Below are 17,913 nucleotides of genomic sequence, written 5' to 3'. Positions count from 1 at the left end.
ATCAAAATACAGTCAAGAATCTAAAAATCAACAGCATATTTTGCAAATGGTGAGCTGTAATGTGAACCATTTGTAATAATGTATAAAAACATCCTAAATGAGTGGTATGGTTTTTTAAAGAGAAACGAGTGTAGCAGAGATAACAGCATGAAGTGGTGAGAATCATCCAGCTGTGTCGTACTCTATCTGCTCACATACAGCGCACACTTCACCGCTGAACAGCTCCACTACAAGAAACTCTCACATTAATAACTAATGCTAATAAGTAGCTTCAGATAGTCAGACTGGGAAATAATCATGAAAGGTAAGCTGTAAACTGCGTCAGACTCGTACATTACACATTGTTTTTGGCTTGTGTACTTAATTAATGCTTGGTTTGTTCAGACCAGGAGTTACTGTTGTCTGTCGGTCTGTCTGTGGGTCTGCTGTTGCTGCTGCTGCTGCTGGGTCTAATGGCGTGCTATCTGTGGAGGAGGAAGAAGTCGAAGAAGGGTCGGAGTCAGTACGAGGAGCTGCTCTCCACAGTGCCTTCAGTACCAGCATGCTCTGCTCCGGTGATCCTGGTGTCACAGGGCTCCTGGGCCACGTCAGTACCATGACAGAAACATGCACTTAGTCCAATATAGGGCTTTTGTCTCTTCCTTTTTCTTGATATTCATATTTTTAGAACATTTATTTGTATTTTTTTTAGATAGATGATGATAGAGAGCTCACAGGAGAGAGACGACGTTTGAAATACAACAAAGCTCTCAAAACAGGGACGTCATGAATACATGGTTTGCATCTTGAAGGGATTGTTCGGATTTTTTGGAGTAGGGTTGTGTGGAGTAATTATCCATAGAAAGTGTATTACATACTGTAGATGTCAGCCAGCATGCCCCTGGTGTGGAGACACAGACACCTGAATGGCAGACAATGACTTCTAGCTGCTGCAGTGTGAAGCGGCTGGGATGAGAATCAGCACCTCCAAGTCTGAGGCCATGGTCCTCAGCCGGAAAATGGTGGATTGCCCACTCCAGGTCGGGGGGGAGGTCCTTCCTCAGGTGGAGGAGTTTAAGTATCTCGGGGTTTTGTTCACGAGTGAGGGTAGGATGGAGCGGGAGATTGACAGGCGGATTGGGGCGGCGTCAGCAGTGATGCAGGCGCTTAACCGGTCCGTTGTGGTGAAGAGGGAGCTTAGCCAGAAAGCGAAGCTCTCGATTTACCGGTCGATCTACGTTCCAATCCTCACCTATGGTCACGAGCTCTGGGTAGTGACCGAAAGAATGAGAGCGCGAGTACAAGCGGCCGAAATGAGTTTCCTCCGCAGGGTGGCTGGGCTCAGCCTTAGGGATAGGGTGAGGAGCTCAGACATCCGGGAGGGACTCGGAGTAGAGCCGCTGCTCCTCCACATCGAGAGGAGCCAGTTGAGGTGGTTCGGGCATCTGGCAAGGATGCCTTCCGGACGCCTCCCTTGGGAGGTGTTTCGGGCATGTCCAACCGGGAGGAGACCTCGGGGCCGCCCCAGAACACGCTGGAGGGACTACATCACCCGGCTGGCCTGGGAACGCCTCGGGGTTCCCGCAGAAGAGCTGATGGAAGTGGCTGGGGAGAGGACTGTCTGGGCTTCTTTGCTGAGGCTGCTGCCCCCGTGACCCGGACCCGGATAAGCAGAGGACGACGAGTACGAGTACGAGTACGAGTACGAGTACGAGTACGATTTCTAGCTGGAAAATGAAGCTGTTATATCGCTCTCTTCAAAGCCAGACTCCATTAAGAAAGACACAGATTTAACATTGCTGAACACAGGAGCTGCTGGTCTACTGCTGCCTCAATCAGTTAGTCTGGTTGTGTTACTATGTGTCGAAGGTAGACCAGCAGCTCCTGTGTTCAGCAATGTTAAATCACTGTTTATCTCAATGGAGTCTGGCTTTGAAGAGAGCAATATAACGGCTTCATTTTCCAGCTGGTAGTCGTTGTCTGATGGTGAGGTAAAACAATGAAAATAGAGCATACAGTTAAACTGACACTGATTTTATGAAATGGGACTACTTTTAGGTGGCTGAAATGTTCAGCGAGCTAAAATGACAGTTTTTCTCAATGGAGTCTGGTGGCTTTTATGAGAGCGTAGATGGGGAACTAAAGCCGTTAGTGGCTTTCCTGCTGGAACAGGCTGGACTGCTTGGACTTGGCTTGGACTTTTTAGGTGGCTAAAATGCGTTTTTTCGCTGACCCCCAACCACAGCAGTACATTGCTCAGCCTTTGAGTTGGACTCCAGTCTGCTTCTCTAAACTGGGGGTGTGCCGACTGACATCTACTGTATATAATACACTCAGTACGTTTACATGACACTTGAAAAAACCGAATTATTGCCTTAATCTGACTATAACTGGACAACTGAAGTGCATGTAAACACGTTACTCCGACTAATATCGGAGTTCTCTAACTCCGATTAAGACACCCAGATAATGCGATTGGAATTCGATTTTCTCCGGCATGTATACGCCGTAATCGGAGTTAAACTAGACAATGCATGTGCGCGTGCTCCACACCCCCCGCGCTGGCGTATGACCCCGGAACAGACAAGGCATGCTATTGTTGTAGCCCTCCAACAGCATATGGCGTTCTTGTCTGCCTCTTGAAATCACCATGACCACGAGGGATAGCGTGCACCTTATCTGCACAATCAGTAATGCGTACATTATGTACGAGATGAACAAAGCTGTACGATTATCCATCTTGCTGTTGTTCGAAAATGCCGGTCTGCTGCCTGACTCCAGTTGTTTATTATTAAGTGACGTAATAGGTCAACCGGAAAGGGGGTCGTATTAACCTGCTGAAATGACGCATATTGCCACCTAGTGTTGAGGAGGAGGACATGTCCCCGTCAGTAATTCGATTTTCTCAGTTGCTTGTAAACTGGGACAAGGACAGAAGTCCGATTAGATGCCGAAATCGAATTTTGAGCATAGCTCGATTAAGCTGTTCATGTAAACATACTGAATGACTATAGATAAGTACCCCATACAACCCCACTTCAAAATATCCAAACTATCTCTTTATACCCCTAAAACACCGTGACGTCTTTCAAGAGTTTGATTTGTAGACTGCCAATATCCTGACTGCTTCAAAATACATAAAAACTACTAATGATTTTAAATCAGTCCTGGCTGAAAGAAGCAAAGCACGCTTTACTTATATAGCACATTTTAGACTTTACAGGAAGATAAAGATGCTGAACCAGCCGCAGCAGCAGTTTTCAAACACAAACAGGACTGAAGCAACAATGAAACAATCATTTGCAGTTTGTTGATAACATGACTGAACCTCTCAAATTAATAACATTTTTCTGTGTGTGAGACAGGCCCAGTGAGATCCCTTTCACTTTGCCTCCTCGCTTCACAACACAAAACCACGAGGACCTGAAAAATGAAGAGGAAGAGGAGGAGGAGATGAAGATGGAGGCACGGCGGGACATACTGGCCCATCGTGGGTCACTCTCAGTAAGGAGTAGGTCACTACTGCCTTTATTTGACAGCATGTAGAGATGTTTATGATTTAGTCCCTTTGAGTTTTTGAAATTAAAGGCATTTGAAAGGATTCTACTGGTACCAACTAATGTGATCTATACTCTTCAAAGTAAGGGTTCTTTAAGGGTTCTTCCTGAGGGGCTGAAGTTGTAATCAGGAACCACTTACCTCCAAAGTACCCTTTTTGAAGAAAGGGTCCTTCAAGGGTTCTTTGTAAGACAAAAGCCCCGTCTCCACAAAACACTTTCAGTATGGTACCTTTGGAACCAACAGTAACCCTTCGTCCACAGAACAACTCAGCCCTGAGCAGAGTGACCGTCCTCTATTGACCAATCAACAGACTGCAGTGTTCACAGCTCCACCTTTTAGTACCAGATCTGTGTGCTAGGTACCCCAACAGAGGGGGGACCAAACATGGGGACGGTATGTAACAGTTCCATAGGTACCATCCACAACTTTTCACAGTGGAAATGGAAAAAAAAGCGTACTGAACTGAACTGTACCGTATCGTTCTGTGGACGATAAACGAGGTGCAGACTTCCATCTGTGTCACTGTAATGAGGAAATACAGTGAGTGCTGGACGGAGCAGTGAGTGACAACAATTTAAGAGTACTGTTTGTGGTGGAAACACTAGGGTCTAGGTACCATGTCTGAAGAGTTACTGTTGGTTCCAAAGGTACCATACTGAAAGTGTTTGGTGGAAACGAGGCTTAATGTGGAGGAAAAGGTGTGTGAAACCTTTTTAAAAGGTTCTACCTGGAACCAAGAAGGTTTATCCTGTGGGGACAAGCTGAGGAACACTTTATGTTCTAGTTAGTACCCGGAAAGAACACTTCCTATCTTGTTGTACTGTCTCCATCAGGATGGTACCCGGTGGGGACGGTGCTGGCTGGTCTCTACTCCGTTCCTCCTCTGAACGAGGTGGTGGCACCTCCTCCTGGCATGGCCACCCGCCTCTGCTTCTCTGTGGAGTACCGACACAGTGGCGAGCAGCTCATGGTCTCCTTGCTCCGCCTCGGCAACCTCCCTCCCCGTTTCCATGGCAACGTCACCCTGGTGGAGCTCCGGCTTCTCCCTGATGACCGGAGGCCCCGTCAGGCTAAGGCCAGAGGCACGGGGCCCGACCCGGAGTTCAATGACTGCTTCGTTTTCCAGGCGAGGACGCGAACGTTTACACACACAGAAGCTGGAAAACATGATGCAGCTTTAGAGACAAAAAAAAAAAAAACTTTGTGTCTGCTCTCACACACTTCCTGTGTCCCCCCCCCCCACAGGTGTCAGGTGTGTGCGTGCCTCAGAGCACCCTGAGTGTGTGTGTGCTGAGTGTGGAGCAAGACGGCAAACGGCACGCAGTGGGCAGGGTGCTGTTTCCTCTAGAGGGGGAGCTCGGTCAGGCTGGCAGGGTGCTCTGGAGGGACCTGGAGACGGAGGACGACACACAGGTACCAGTGGTGGAATTTGACTAAACACATTAACTCAAGTAAGTAAAGTAGAAGTACCTTGAGCAGTGCCGGCCTGCGGCACAGGCAGTATAGAGGAACGCTAAGGGCACTGTCATCCATAGGGGGCGCCCTAAGTGTGTTTAATGTAATCTTGTAAAATGAGACGATAATAAAGTTCCAATGTCCTCAAATGAGACGATAATAAAGTCCCAATGTCCTCAAACGAGACAACAATAAAGTCCCAATGTCCTCAAACGAGATGATAATAAAGTCCGAATGTCCTCAAACGAGACGACAATAAAGTCCCAAAGTCCTCAAACGAAATGACAATAAAGTCCCAATGTCCTCAAACGAGACGATAATAAAGTCCCAATGTCCTCAAACAAAATGATAATGAAGTCCGAATGTCCTCAAACGAGACGGTAATAAAGTTCCAATGTCCTCAAATGAGACGATAATAAAGTCCCAATGTCCTAAAATGAAACAAGACGACAATAAAGTCCCAATGTCCTCAAAGGAGACGACAATAAAGTCTCAATGCCTTCAAACAAGACGGAAATAAAGTCCCAATGTCCTTAAATGAGACAACACTAAAGTCCCAATGTCCTCAAACGAGACGATAATAAAGTCCCAATGTCCTCAAACAAAATGATAATGAAGTCCGAATGTCCTCAAACGAGACGGTAATAAAGTTCCAATGTCCTCAAATGAGACGATAATAAAGTCCCAATGTCCTCAAACGAGACGATAATAAAGTCCCAATGTCCTCAAACAAGACGATAATAAAGTCCCAATGTCCTCAAACGAGACAACAATAAAGTCCCAACGTCCTCAAACGAGACGATAATAAAGTCCCAATGTCCTCAAACGAGACGATAATAAAGTCCCAATGTCCTCAAACGAGACAACAATAAAGTCCCAATGTCCTCAAACGAGACGATAATAAAGTCCCAATGTCCTCAAACAAAATGATAATGAAGTCCCAATGTCCTCAAACGAGACGGTAATAAAGTTCCAATGTCCTCAAACGAGACGATAATAAAGTCCCAATGTCCTCAAACGAGACAACAATAAAGTCCCAATGTCCTCAAACGAGATGATAATAAAGTCCCAATGTCCTCAAACGAGACGATAATAAAGTCCCAATGTCCTCAAACGAGACGATAATAAAGTCCCAATGTCCTCAAACAAAATGATAATGAAGTCCGAATGTCCTCAAACAAAATGATAATGAAGTCCGAATGTCCTCAAACAAAATGATAATGAAGTCCGAATGTCCTCAAACGAAATGACAATAAAGTCCGAATGTCCTCAAACGAGACGATAATAAAGTCCCAATGTCCTCAAACAAAATGATAATAAAGTCCCAATGTCCTCAAACAAAATGATAATGAAGTCCGAATGTCCTCAAACGAGACGGTAATAAAGTTCCAATGTCCTCAAATGAGACGATAATAAAGTCCCAATGTCCTCAAACAAGACGATAATAAAGTCCCAATGTCCTCAAACGAGACAACAATAAAGTCCCAATGTCCTCAAGCGAGGCGATAATAAAGTCCGAATGTCCTCAAACGAAGGCGATAATAAAGTCCCAATGTCCTCAAACGAAATGATAATGAAGTCGAATGTCCTCAAACGAGGCGATAATAAAGTCCCAATGTCCTCAAACGAGACGATAATAAAGTCCCAGTGTCTTCAAACGAGACGATAATAAAGTCCCAATGTCCTCAAACGAGATGATAATAAAGTCCGAATGTCCTCAAACGAGACGACAATAAAGTCCCAATGTCCTCAAACGAGACGATAATAAAGTCCCAATGTCCTCAAACAAAATGATAATGAAGTCCGAATGTCCTCAAACGAGACGGTAATAAAGTTCCAATGTCCTCAAATGAGACGATAATAAAGTCCCAATGTCCTCAAACAAAATGATAATGAAGTCCGAATGTCCTCAAACGAGACGGTAATAAAGTTCCAATGTCCTCAAATGAGACGATAATAAAGTCCCAATGTCCTCAAACAAGACGATAATAAAGTCCCAATGTCCTCAAACGAGACAACAATAAAGTCCCAATGTCCTCAAACGAGACGATAATAAAGTCCGAATGTCCTCAAACGAGACGATAATAAAGTCCCAAAGTCCTCAAACGAAATGATAATGAAGTCCGAATGTCCTCAAACGAGACGATAATAAAGTCCCAATGTCCTCAAACGAGACGATAATAAAGTCCCAGTGTCTTCAAACGAGACGATAATAAAGTCCCAATGTCCTCAAACGAGATGATAATAAAGTCCGAATGTCCTCAAACGAGACGACAATAAAGTCCCAAAGTCCTCAAACGAAATGACAATAAAGTCCCAATGTCCTCAAACGAGACGATAATAAAGTCCCAATGTCCTCAAACAAAATGATAATGAAGTCCGAATGTCCTCAAACGAGACGGTAATAAAGTTCCAATGTCCTCAAATGAGACGATAATAAAGTCCCAATGTCCTCAAACAAGACGATAATAAAGTCCCAATGTCCTCAAACGAGACAACAATAAAGTCCCAATGTCCTCAAACGAGACGATAATAAAGTCCGAATGTCCTCAAACGAGACGATAATAAAGTCCCAAAGTCCTCAAACGAAATGATAATGAAGTCCGAATGTCCTCAAACGAGACGATAATAAAGTCCCAATGTCCTCAAACGAGACGATAATAAAGTCCCAATGTCCTCAAACGAGACGACAATAAAGTCCCAATGTCCTCAAACAAGAAATTTGTACCCTATGATGCACCTATTCTTCTATTCTCAGCAGCATCAAATTAACACAGCATTAAGGATATACAGCAGTAAAATGCAAGTAATGCCTTAAAGACTCTGCCCCAGGACCTCAAAGTACGTCCTGGTGTTTACGGCACTAAGAGGTCAGAGATATAGCTGGGACAGAGACCATGAAGAGCCTTAAAAGTAGTCAGTAAAGTCTTAAAATCTATTCTAAATTATTTATCATTCGTACTTATACTGAAACACACAGGATGTCTGCATGTGCACAAAGTTGGTCATGAAAGCTCATCATCATTGTGATGTGTGTCAGTGTTCAGAGCTGGGTGACGTGCAGATCTCTCTCAGCTACAGTCCGTCTCTGCAGCGCCTCTCTGTGGTGGTTCTGAGGGCTCGAGGCCTGCAGCTGCTGACAGACGCAGGTAAGAGGTGTGTTAGGTAAAAAGCTTGTGGCTGTGTGTCTGCGTCAGCCCTGTTCAGCTGACATCTTCACACGAGTGACTCTGCAAGTCGTGGTCATACAGCGTCTGTGTGTTTCCTAGGTGTGTGTGTCCAGGTGAGCTTACAGATACACACTCAGGTGGTGAAGCTTAAACGCAGCTGTGTGGTGAAAAGTGAACACAGCCCCTACTTCGACCACAGGATGACCTTTAAACTGCGCTTGCAGCACCTGGACGAGGCCTGTCTGAGATTTGAGCTGCAGCAGCCAAACGACGTCCGCTCAGGTGAGAGGCTCAGCTTCATACGCACGCTGTCTCCATCAGATCAGCTGTGTATTCACCCTCTGTCACTGGATGGACATATGTACATACACAGATCCAGGTTCAATAGAGGAACTGAATCAGGAATTTGGGGATTTTACAAACAGCAGTATTTTTATACTGTAGCATTACTTCTTTTACTTGAGTAAACCACTTTTATCTACATTTAAACATCTCTCGCCATGTCTCTCTTTATGTCTCATTTTGTCATATGCATAACTGTAATTTTATTACATTGATCTGTTCTGTACACACGACATCTGTCGCATGTCCTGGGAGAGAGATCCCTCCTCAGTTGCTCTTCCTGAGATTTCTCCCATTTTCCCCCTTCAACAGGTTAATCAATCTAACTCCAAAATGGGCTCAACCTAGGAGAAATTACAGTAGTAGTTCTTCATAGTTTTGATTGGTTCTAATACCCTCCTGCATCATATGTTAAAAGTATATCGTCATATATTCAAAGTCAAAAGCAGATGATGGGTGTATCAGCATCTAAACTGGGTATAAATTATTCTGTATATATTTAGTATCTGTAACATCATCATTTAGCAACTTTCTAACTCTGTTCTATTCTGTTCTATTAACGTATTCTATCAGCATCTTTACTCTTATCGTCTTATTTTTTCCATTTACTTAAAACACATTTATTCATTTTCATTTCATTATCCTGTTAGGGGTCGCGGGGGGCTGGAGCCTATCCCAGCTGACACTGGGTGAGAGGCAGGGTACACCCTGGACAGGTCCCCAGACTATCACAGGGCTGACACATAGAGACAGACAACCATTCACACTTACATTCACACCTACGGACAATTTAGAGTCACCAATTAACCTGCATGTCTTTGGACTGTGGGAGGAAGCTGGAGTACCTGGAGGAAACCCACGCTGACACGGGGAGAACATGCAAAGTTTGCAAAGTTTTTTTTCAATTTATTTTCAATTTTCATTATTTAAAATTAAATTACAGAACATAATACAGATTCAGTGGATAGCTTACAAATACAGCAATAACAAAAGAACCAGAGTTAAATCACATTAGACAAAAATATTATAACACATACAGATACTAAGTGCCTTGTTCACCTTTTTGTTAGTTGAATTAGAGAGTAGTTTCACATGTTGCTCAACATTCTTGAAGAGAACAACAAAATAAGTTTATTTTTTAATTGTCAAATAAACCAAACACCACATTTTCATGTTTTAATCATCTTCCAAGATGCAGTCAAAACACAAAGACAACAAAGAAAACAATAAAGGCACAAAATAGAATAAATTACGCAGAATACATTTTGAATTAACCATAAATTAATCATTAATGAACATAATGTAAACAGAAATTAAAAGATGAATATATTTATTCATTACCGATTAATCTACGGAGGTCTTTTAATAGTAATAATAATAATAATAATAATAATAATGATAATAATGCATTTTATTTATAGGTGCCTTTCAGAACACTCAAGGACACCTTAAAAAACACTGAAAAACAAATAAATAAATAAAAAGCAGCCATGTATCCACTGGTCATAAAATCAAACAATTCAGTAATAAAAGTTAATATAATGACTAGAAAAAATCATAAAATCGTAATTGTAGATATATTATTCTGCACATTTGGAGTTTATTAATTTAAGGAAAATTTTAATTTAAGTGTAAAGTTGAATTTTATAACAGTAGCCACTAAAGATGGGTGGGATTTTAATAAATTAAGCTTAAAAAATGGCTAAATAAGTAAAATACTTATCATCAGGTCCATTTTTTATTTTTTATTTTTTATTTATTTATTTTTTTTGTAGTAGTAGTTGGAGCTTGGTATTTGAAGAACGCTGTTCTCAGCTTGGATACTGTTGATCGGTCTGTTGTCCAGCAGGCGGCGACTTCCGCCTTTACTTGAGTGAGCGCAGGCGCAGTTTGAACCCCGGAAGTAAAGGACTTGAGCATCATGGACGTGGAGCCACCAGGTGTGAGGCTGTGTTAAAACTTCTCATTAGTCATATCGCTGGTTTAAATGTGGTTTTAACATCATGAAGATAAACGAGAACACTTTGCTGGAGGGACACAGAGTCGTGTTGGTGCCTTACAATGCAGAGCACGTGCCCAGGTAACGATAATAACCAACATCTGTTAGAAACACTGTATTTACTCATCCAGTTTGTCTCTTTTATAATATATATCTATTTTATTCTTTCATATTGTTCCTCTGCTCATATCTTCTTGTTAGGAAGACGTCATAATTTTACCTCAGTGTATAAAATATGGCTGATTTGGATCTTAAATATAGCGCTAATTTGTATTTTGACAAAATTAATTTTCGATATTTCAGACTGGCCTGTGGTGGTTGAAAGTAACTAAATATATTTCTTCTAGTACTGTACTAAAGTACAAATCTGAGATACTGGTACTTATATTTTGCTTCTACATTTTGGAGCCAACTACAGTACTTTTTACTCCACTACATTTATGAGATTAGTTACTAATAATTTTTCAGAATTAGATTATTAATACAAAATAAATCAGGTGAACAAGGCTTTGGTGTATTGGTGTTTAACATACACATAGTAAGAGATAAATAATAAGATAAAATAAAAAGTATTGCAAAATCAAAAGACATAAATAAAGGATAGAAAAAAGGTATTAATAAATAAAAATATGTCTTAAAAAACCTTATGAAAATAGGTGAACGAATGAATGAACTTTTGGTACTTAATTTTAAACCTGTGTACTTTTACGAAATTAAGATTTTGAATGCAGGATTTTTATGTGTAACTGAGTGTTTTTACACATTGGTGTCACTACTTTTACCTAAGTAAAAGACTTTTTTCACTACTGAATTCAAAAGGAATAAGAATAAAATAAAAACAAAAATATTATACAGTCTAACTATTTAAACTGCAATAACTGTACTGTAGTACAAGTTAGACAGGTTTAAAATAATAAAAAAGTGTAAATAAAGACAGGAACTAGAAAGTAAGACACCCTGCCTCCAGGCTAACTCTGTCTATCTGAAGTTTGACTCTTTGTTTTTTATTTTTGTCTTTTATTTAATCAGGTAAGTCCCGTTTAGATCAATGATCTGTTTTAACTGGCCAAGACAGCATGGACAAAAAGTTATAGCCAAACACCCACACAATAAAAAACATAAAATATGTATTTATAAATATTTGGTCTTGTCAGGTATAAACAAGTAAAATCGCATTTTCCTCTGACTTCACACACATTAAACAGATTTGAAAAAAACTATAAAAGTTTGAAATCTGTTTTTGGATTCTAGTTGTTAATCTGCAATCTGAATTTCAATATAAAACATAAAATTTGAGTTAAAAAAACCCTTTCTTTAAGAAATACAAAAAAGAGCTGACAGTCATCTCAACACATGGTATATTTAGTAGCTGTTCTGGAGCTTTCAGTCACATCACACAACCTTCATCAGCAGATGGAGTTCCCTAAGGCGTCATAAAGATGTTAAGATGTCCATTAGTCTGAGCCTTTCAAAACTTCCTGCCCACTGTGGCTTAAAAGTTGACACTAAATGGTGAAGACTGATCTCAATTTTTGTCTAAATTAAAAAATCTAAAAATACTGAAATTATGTCGCACACAATCAAGAAGTGGACATACTTTTCATACTTTGACAGTCTGCAAGGTCACATTTCAGTCGGTGTAGAGGGTCAATAATCAGCCCTACTTTTGAGGAGTGTAACCCAAGTGTGTGTTGACCTTTTACTAGGTTATGAGCTCTAGACAGAAATGAATAAAGAAATAGTCCCCTTTTTACAAATGTGAAACGAGATTTTAAAAACCTTCACATTCTTAAAAGGGTGGTTCTGATTTTGTGAATTTGAGTTGTATATGGTGCTTATCTATAGTCATTGTACGACATACAATAAATGGTGGTCGACACTCCCCTAGTTTGGAGAAGCAGGCTGGAGTACTGACACAGAAGCTAAGCAGTGTACTGCTGTGGATGGGGGCAACAGCAGAATTTATTTTCGTCACCGTGATCACGTGACTATGAATAATTACTTCACACAACCCCACTTCAAAGAAACCCCAACTCTGTCTTCGATATGATATCTAGCACGCGACAGTTTCTTGTGTGGCGTAACAATCACCTGAGGAATGTTTTCCTTTATGTTTCTGTCAATCAGGAACCAACTTCAGTCCTGTACCTGTCCTTTATATCCACCTGTTTCAGGTATCATGAGTGGATGAAGTCTCCTCAGCTGCAGCAGCTGACCGCCTCAGAGCCGCTGACCCTGGAACAGGAGTACGACATGCAAAAGAGCTGGAGGGAAGATGATGACAGTAAGGGGTCATCTGCCTGTGCTCACACATTATAAGACTTTGAGCCCTCATTAATGCTCTAAAGAGATGTCTTTATTGCTTCAGATTCACAGTGACTGTTTATTTTATATAGCTTCTAAAATCAACATATTTTTTTCACATCCAGACCGTCATCTGTCAGATTTGTTTGCTCGTAGCTTGTGGAAATACCTGAAAAAAGATCACACCACCCTGAGGTCATGCACAAGTCGATTATTTAAAGGGAAATTTCGGTTTATTTCAACCTGTCTCCTATCGTCCTAAATTTGTTTCAAGTCACTAGTGACATAGAAATAATAGTTAGAATGTTAGCCGTTAGCCTAGATACAGCCGTAGCGTCAGACCTGTTAAAACGTAAGTGAACGGGCAACCTTCAAGTGCAAAGTTAGTCCACTAAACAAGCTTTTTTTCCACAAAGACCGCCTCATATCGTTAGGATAAATGTCAGAGACATAAACCACATGTAAACGTGTTGTCTTACCTTACCGGTGTGCTACCATGTTTGTTTACCATTTAGCTCTGCTTTCCAAAGCGCAGCCGAAATATATCTCGCCAGCTCTAGATAAAGCCCAGCTGGATACTAATGTTACTCCAGGTGGAGGTGTCTCGTCCTCGGTCACATCCAGACCTTGAAAATAAGGCTGCAACCGGTCCCATTCCTTGCAACAGAGGCATTCCTCTTCTGTGGGCACTGGGGCACAGCATTCACAGGTACACCACCAATCTCCAGAGCTACGCAGCCTTGCAGCAGCCATTCCTCCTCTCTCGTCCTCTAACGTCTGCCTTCCAGCTGTTGCTGCTTGTTCAGGCATGCTATGAGATCGCTGCTTGTTCTCACAATGTTTCGGCCGCGCTTTGGAAAGCAGAGCTAAATTGTAAACAAACATGGCAGCACACCGGTAAGGTAAGACAACACGGTTACGTGTCGTTTTCTATATGTTCTCTGACATTTATCCTAACGATATGAGACGGTCTTTGTGGAAAAAAAGCTTGTTTAGTGGACTAACTTTGCACTTGAAGGGATGCCCTTTCACTTACGTTTTAACAGGTCTGACGCTATGGCTGTATCTAGGCTAAAGGCTAACATGCTAACTATTATTTCTATGTCACTAGTGACTTGAAACAAATTTAGGACGATAGGAGACGGGTTGAAGTAAACTGAAATTTCCCTTTAAACTTTATATTAAAAAAAAAAGCTGTGTCATTAATATTTTTTTGCTCATAGCATTAGTTCAGGCAGGACACAATGTCAAGCTCAGCTCACATCCCAGCTACATCAGCTGATCTCAAACAGCTCAATCAACTGATGGAGCAGTTGATAGATCACATGATTCCTTTCTATGCACCGAATTGCTGAATCTCATTCAGGGCGCCCTATTTAAACTGCCCTGCCTACTGTTGCTGCTTCCTCTGTAAGCTGCATTGCAACTGGCCTCCACCCCAGCTTCTTCTTTTCATGCTGTGTCTGACTTATCAGTGTCATTTCTGTTTGTCATTGTTGCTGCTCTGTTCTGTTCCCGGGGGTCTTTGCTGCTGCTCTCCCTGCCTTATGGCTTTCCATGTGGGTGCATGGATGGGCAGGGAGGTTTGCTCTCTCTGCTTCAGGCTTTCCTCATTTGCACATGGAAGGGCAGACAGGTGTGCTCTCTCTTCCTTAAGGGGGATTTATACTTCTGCCGTGGTGTGTCTGTGTCACTCTGCAGTTACACCTCCACAAAATTCAGTTCAGCTCCATTACAACTCACAAGGTTCACTGACAAAACAACTGTCTTATACTAAACACATTTTCCAAACAAATACAACATGCTAACGTTATTAGCACAAGCCTATGGCATTTTACATTGTATAAATTAGCTTAGCGACGGGGAGGTTTCCTCTGCTCATATGAAGCCAGGATAAATCACACACAAGACTTAAAATGCTATTTTTGTGGAGGCTTTATTGTCTTCGCAATTTATTGTTTCTTATCTGTGAAATTAAAGTAAATAAAAGCTTTGTTTCCACTGAGGGAAATGGTTTCAGCTTACAGAAATAGACAGGAGGTCTGTGTTGCTGTGACATGTAGTTACATTTCTGGGGAGGTGCACGTCAGGCTACAGCGTAGGCTCTTTGTAGAGGCAGAGCCTATGGTGTAGGTACAGTGTCGATTCGACCCAGAAGTATACATTTTGCCTTAGGCTTTCCTTATATGCACGTGGAAGGGCAGGGAGGGTTGCTCTCCCTGCCTCTGGCTTTTCATGAAGGCATGTGGAAGAGGCTTTCTGTGTAGGCTGGAGGAACGGCAGATCAGCCCTAGAACAGAGCCATACCACCAAATATAATACTGCAAATGGAAATAAAGTTTTCTTTGACTAAAGTGGTCCTGACCGAACTGCTCCAGTAAATAACTGAAAAGAAATCACACCACCCTAAAATGTTAATATTGTATAAAATCGAAAAACACTGTTTTATTAAAAAATTTTTTTAATTCTGTCTTTCCAGAGTGCACTTTCATCATCTTGGACAAGAAGCAGTGGGCGGACAGCAGTGTAGACCAAGAGCAGTGCATGGTGGGAGATGTCAACATCTTCCTGACTGACCCCACAGACCTGTCCTTGGCTGAGCTGGAGATCATGATAGCAGGTGAAGCCCAATGTGTTATTCAAAAGCAAAGACTTACCAAGCTTCTGAAATCAACCTGCTCTTTAGTTTTGACATGTTAACCATTCCCTGCATTTATCTCTCCAGTGTGACACCATATTCATGCAGTAGTTGTGTTTTTAGTTCCCTGACACTCATGAAGTTTCTTGTTTATAACAGAACCCAGTTACAGAGGAAGAGGCATCGGGAAGGAGGTGACCTGCATGATGATGAGCTACGGTGAGCAGCTTTGACAGTCTGTCTGGAGGCTTGTTAACACGTCAAACTGACCAAATGTGTTGTTATTTACAGCAGGGAGACAGAAAGAGAGAAGATCAACGCAAATGTGTAGACTTTGAACATCTCTGATTTTGGTAGGCGTGTTGCCTGATTGCAGACGTCATGAATCGCTGCCCGGTTTTCTATTTTATTCTTTTATTTAACCTTTATTTAACCAGGAAGTCCCACTGTGACTGAAAATCTCTTTGACAAGAGAAACCTGTCCGAGGTAGCAGATGTATTTACATTCAAGCTATCAAATACGCCCGACCCAGCATGAATAAAATGTTTATCAAACTGACTGGCCACGGCAGCTGTGTCCTGGAGTTCATCTGAGCCAACTAAAATTTGGTCCGGGAGGCTTGAGGCAATATGTGTACCAGATAAAGGTTCAGTTGATTTCCAGAATTTTGAGGGGTTATTTAGGTTCTCTGTAACTGACCTCAGATAAAACTCTGATTTGGACTTTCTAATCATAAAGATTCCTTAGGGTTCTAAATGTAGTCCAGGCTGCAGAGGAGAAAATCCAGCTTGGGCCCAAGATTTATTTCTTAAACGAAGCAGTTCTGAGAATGAAGGACTGTCCCTACCACTGACCCGACACTTCTTAATGATACTATTTTTCAGCAGTTCAAGTTGGTCTTGTGTTGTGCTCGTTATCAGCTGTTTTCCTGGTTGGAAAAACAAACGCAGCAAACATGCCAAAAAATTGCCATGAAAATGGTGACAACAGTGGACGAGATTGACGCAGATTCTTATCAGTCGTTTAACAGAAATAAGAACTCTTAAAGCTATGGTCTACCTTTAGAAAGAAGATGAGAAAGATTTGAAAAAAGCATCCCCCCCATACACACACACACACACACACACACACACACACCCCTCCCTCTGTGCTCCATGATCCCTCCCCTCCGAGCTCGTGCCCCCCTCCTCTCGGAGCCTCCTAACGACACACCCCCTCCCGTCTAACCACACAAAAAACTAACGGCTTCTTTCACAGTCATAAGCCAGCATTGGCATACAGTTATCTATGTCACAACATCTACAATAAAAACCAAATATTACCTGTTCAACAAAAACTCTGCTGTATCAGCATCACTTTTCAGGCCCAGAACATGGCGGAGCGCGAGAGTGCAGCGGCTCTTAGCTTTCTCGTATATGTAGTTTTGTCCACGTTTTTCTGCTCATGTCGAGCAGATTTTGTGTGTAGTCGGCAGGACATTATCGACATCGGCTGGAAGTGCAAGGTTGACATCACGAGAGGCTTTCAAAAGGCACACAACATCCCGGACGCCATCGGCAGACCTGCGGAGTCACTGTGGATCTGCTGCCCGAGTAAGCGACGCAGACGCCGGAGGGAACGAAGGCAGAAGCGCAGGCGCCGCTCGGGGATATTGCCTAGGCCAAAGAAGTACCCTCACACTCCGTCACTGCCGAGCATCTTCCTGACAAACGGCAGTTCTATTTCGAACAAAATGGACGAACTGGAGCTATTGATTGTCTCTAATCGTTACGTACAGACCTGTGGCATTATGATCGTAACGTAAAGTTGCCTTCACCCGCTCATACCCGATGCTGTGGTGCAGCTAGCGGGCCGCACTAGCCACCGTCAGGACAGAAACATCGAGTCCAATAAGAGGAAAGGAGGGGAGCTCTGTGTTCATAACAACTGGTGTAACAACAGCAGGATCATTGCTCACCATTGTTGTCCAGACCTTGAGGCTCAGTTGTTTACATATCACCGGATGATAATGTTAGCATTGCTCTTAGTAGCTTAGCAACCATTGTAAACAAACTGCAGCGCGCCCATCCCGAGGGCCTTACAAACCGCTCGTTTGAGCAAGGAGTAACTCCCATGCGGACCCAATGGCTGTGATTGGTCAATTTCTTTGCAGGCCTACAGCTGCCAGAGAGAATGGAGTTTTTTGGTTCCTTTTGCTCTTCACATTGTGTAGCTAGCACCATTGGGCCATAACCACCATCTAAATGATGTTAATAATAATGATCAATCTTTAGACCATAGCTTTAAATCATTATATTTGTTTGTCAGGAATGGTAGAGAGTAACATCTGTATTTTTCAGCCTGGACCCTGTTTTCCCATGTTTTTGTGTCAAAGTGTCTAATGGTGAACAACTTTTTGAAACTGGTCCATTACTTAGTGAGAGTGCTGCAGCCAGCAGCCGCCAAACGGGCTGCAATGTAAAGT

The 17,913-nt window shown here is 42.2% G+C and overlaps 2 protein-coding genes across 9 annotated transcripts in view; both read left to right on the top strand.

The window, feature by feature from the left end:
* The first annotated feature begins 58 nt into the window (after window positions 1-58).
* syt15 (synaptotagmin XV) lies at window positions 59-8,824 on the top strand. The gene is made up of 8 exons (XM_049564370.1): window positions 59-304; window positions 385-586; window positions 3,345-3,490; window positions 4,374-4,674; window positions 4,722-4,953; window positions 8,036-8,144; window positions 8,265-8,447; window positions 8,820-8,824. Exons 1-8 carry the CDS (start codon window positions 298-300, stop codon window positions 8,822-8,824), a joined length of 1,185 nt encoding a protein of 394 aa, XP_049420327.1. The 5' UTR covers window positions 59-297.
* Window positions 8,825-10,410: 1,586 nt separating this feature from the next.
* The window catches only part of nat9 (N-acetyltransferase 9 (GCN5-related, putative)), a 21,621-nt gene continuing 14,118 nt past the window's right edge, over window positions 10,411-17,913 (top strand). For all 8 annotated transcript variants that reach the window (XR_007448083.1, XR_007448081.1, XR_007448084.1 and 5 more), the window contains exons 1-4: window positions 10,411-10,587; window positions 12,681-12,790; window positions 15,290-15,430; window positions 15,608-15,667. Coding sequence is in view for 1 of the 8 variants with exons in the window: in XM_049563117.1 (XP_049419074.1) it covers window positions 10,511-10,587; window positions 12,681-12,790; window positions 15,290-15,430; window positions 15,608-15,667 (388 nt within the window). In the remaining 7 variants the exon portion in view is untranslated. The remainder of the gene's footprint in view (window positions 10,588-12,680; window positions 12,791-15,289; window positions 15,431-15,607; window positions 15,668-17,913) is intronic.

The sequence above is a fragment of the Epinephelus fuscoguttatus genome, linkage group LG20, assembly GCF_011397635.1.
Source record: "Epinephelus fuscoguttatus linkage group LG20, E.fuscoguttatus.final_Chr_v1".
In the NCBI taxonomy this organism is placed as follows: Eukaryota; Metazoa; Chordata; class Actinopteri; order Perciformes; family Serranidae; genus Epinephelus; species Epinephelus fuscoguttatus.
The sequence above is the reverse complement of the archived record's forward strand: the minus strand, read 5'-3'. Positions and strand labels throughout refer to the sequence as shown.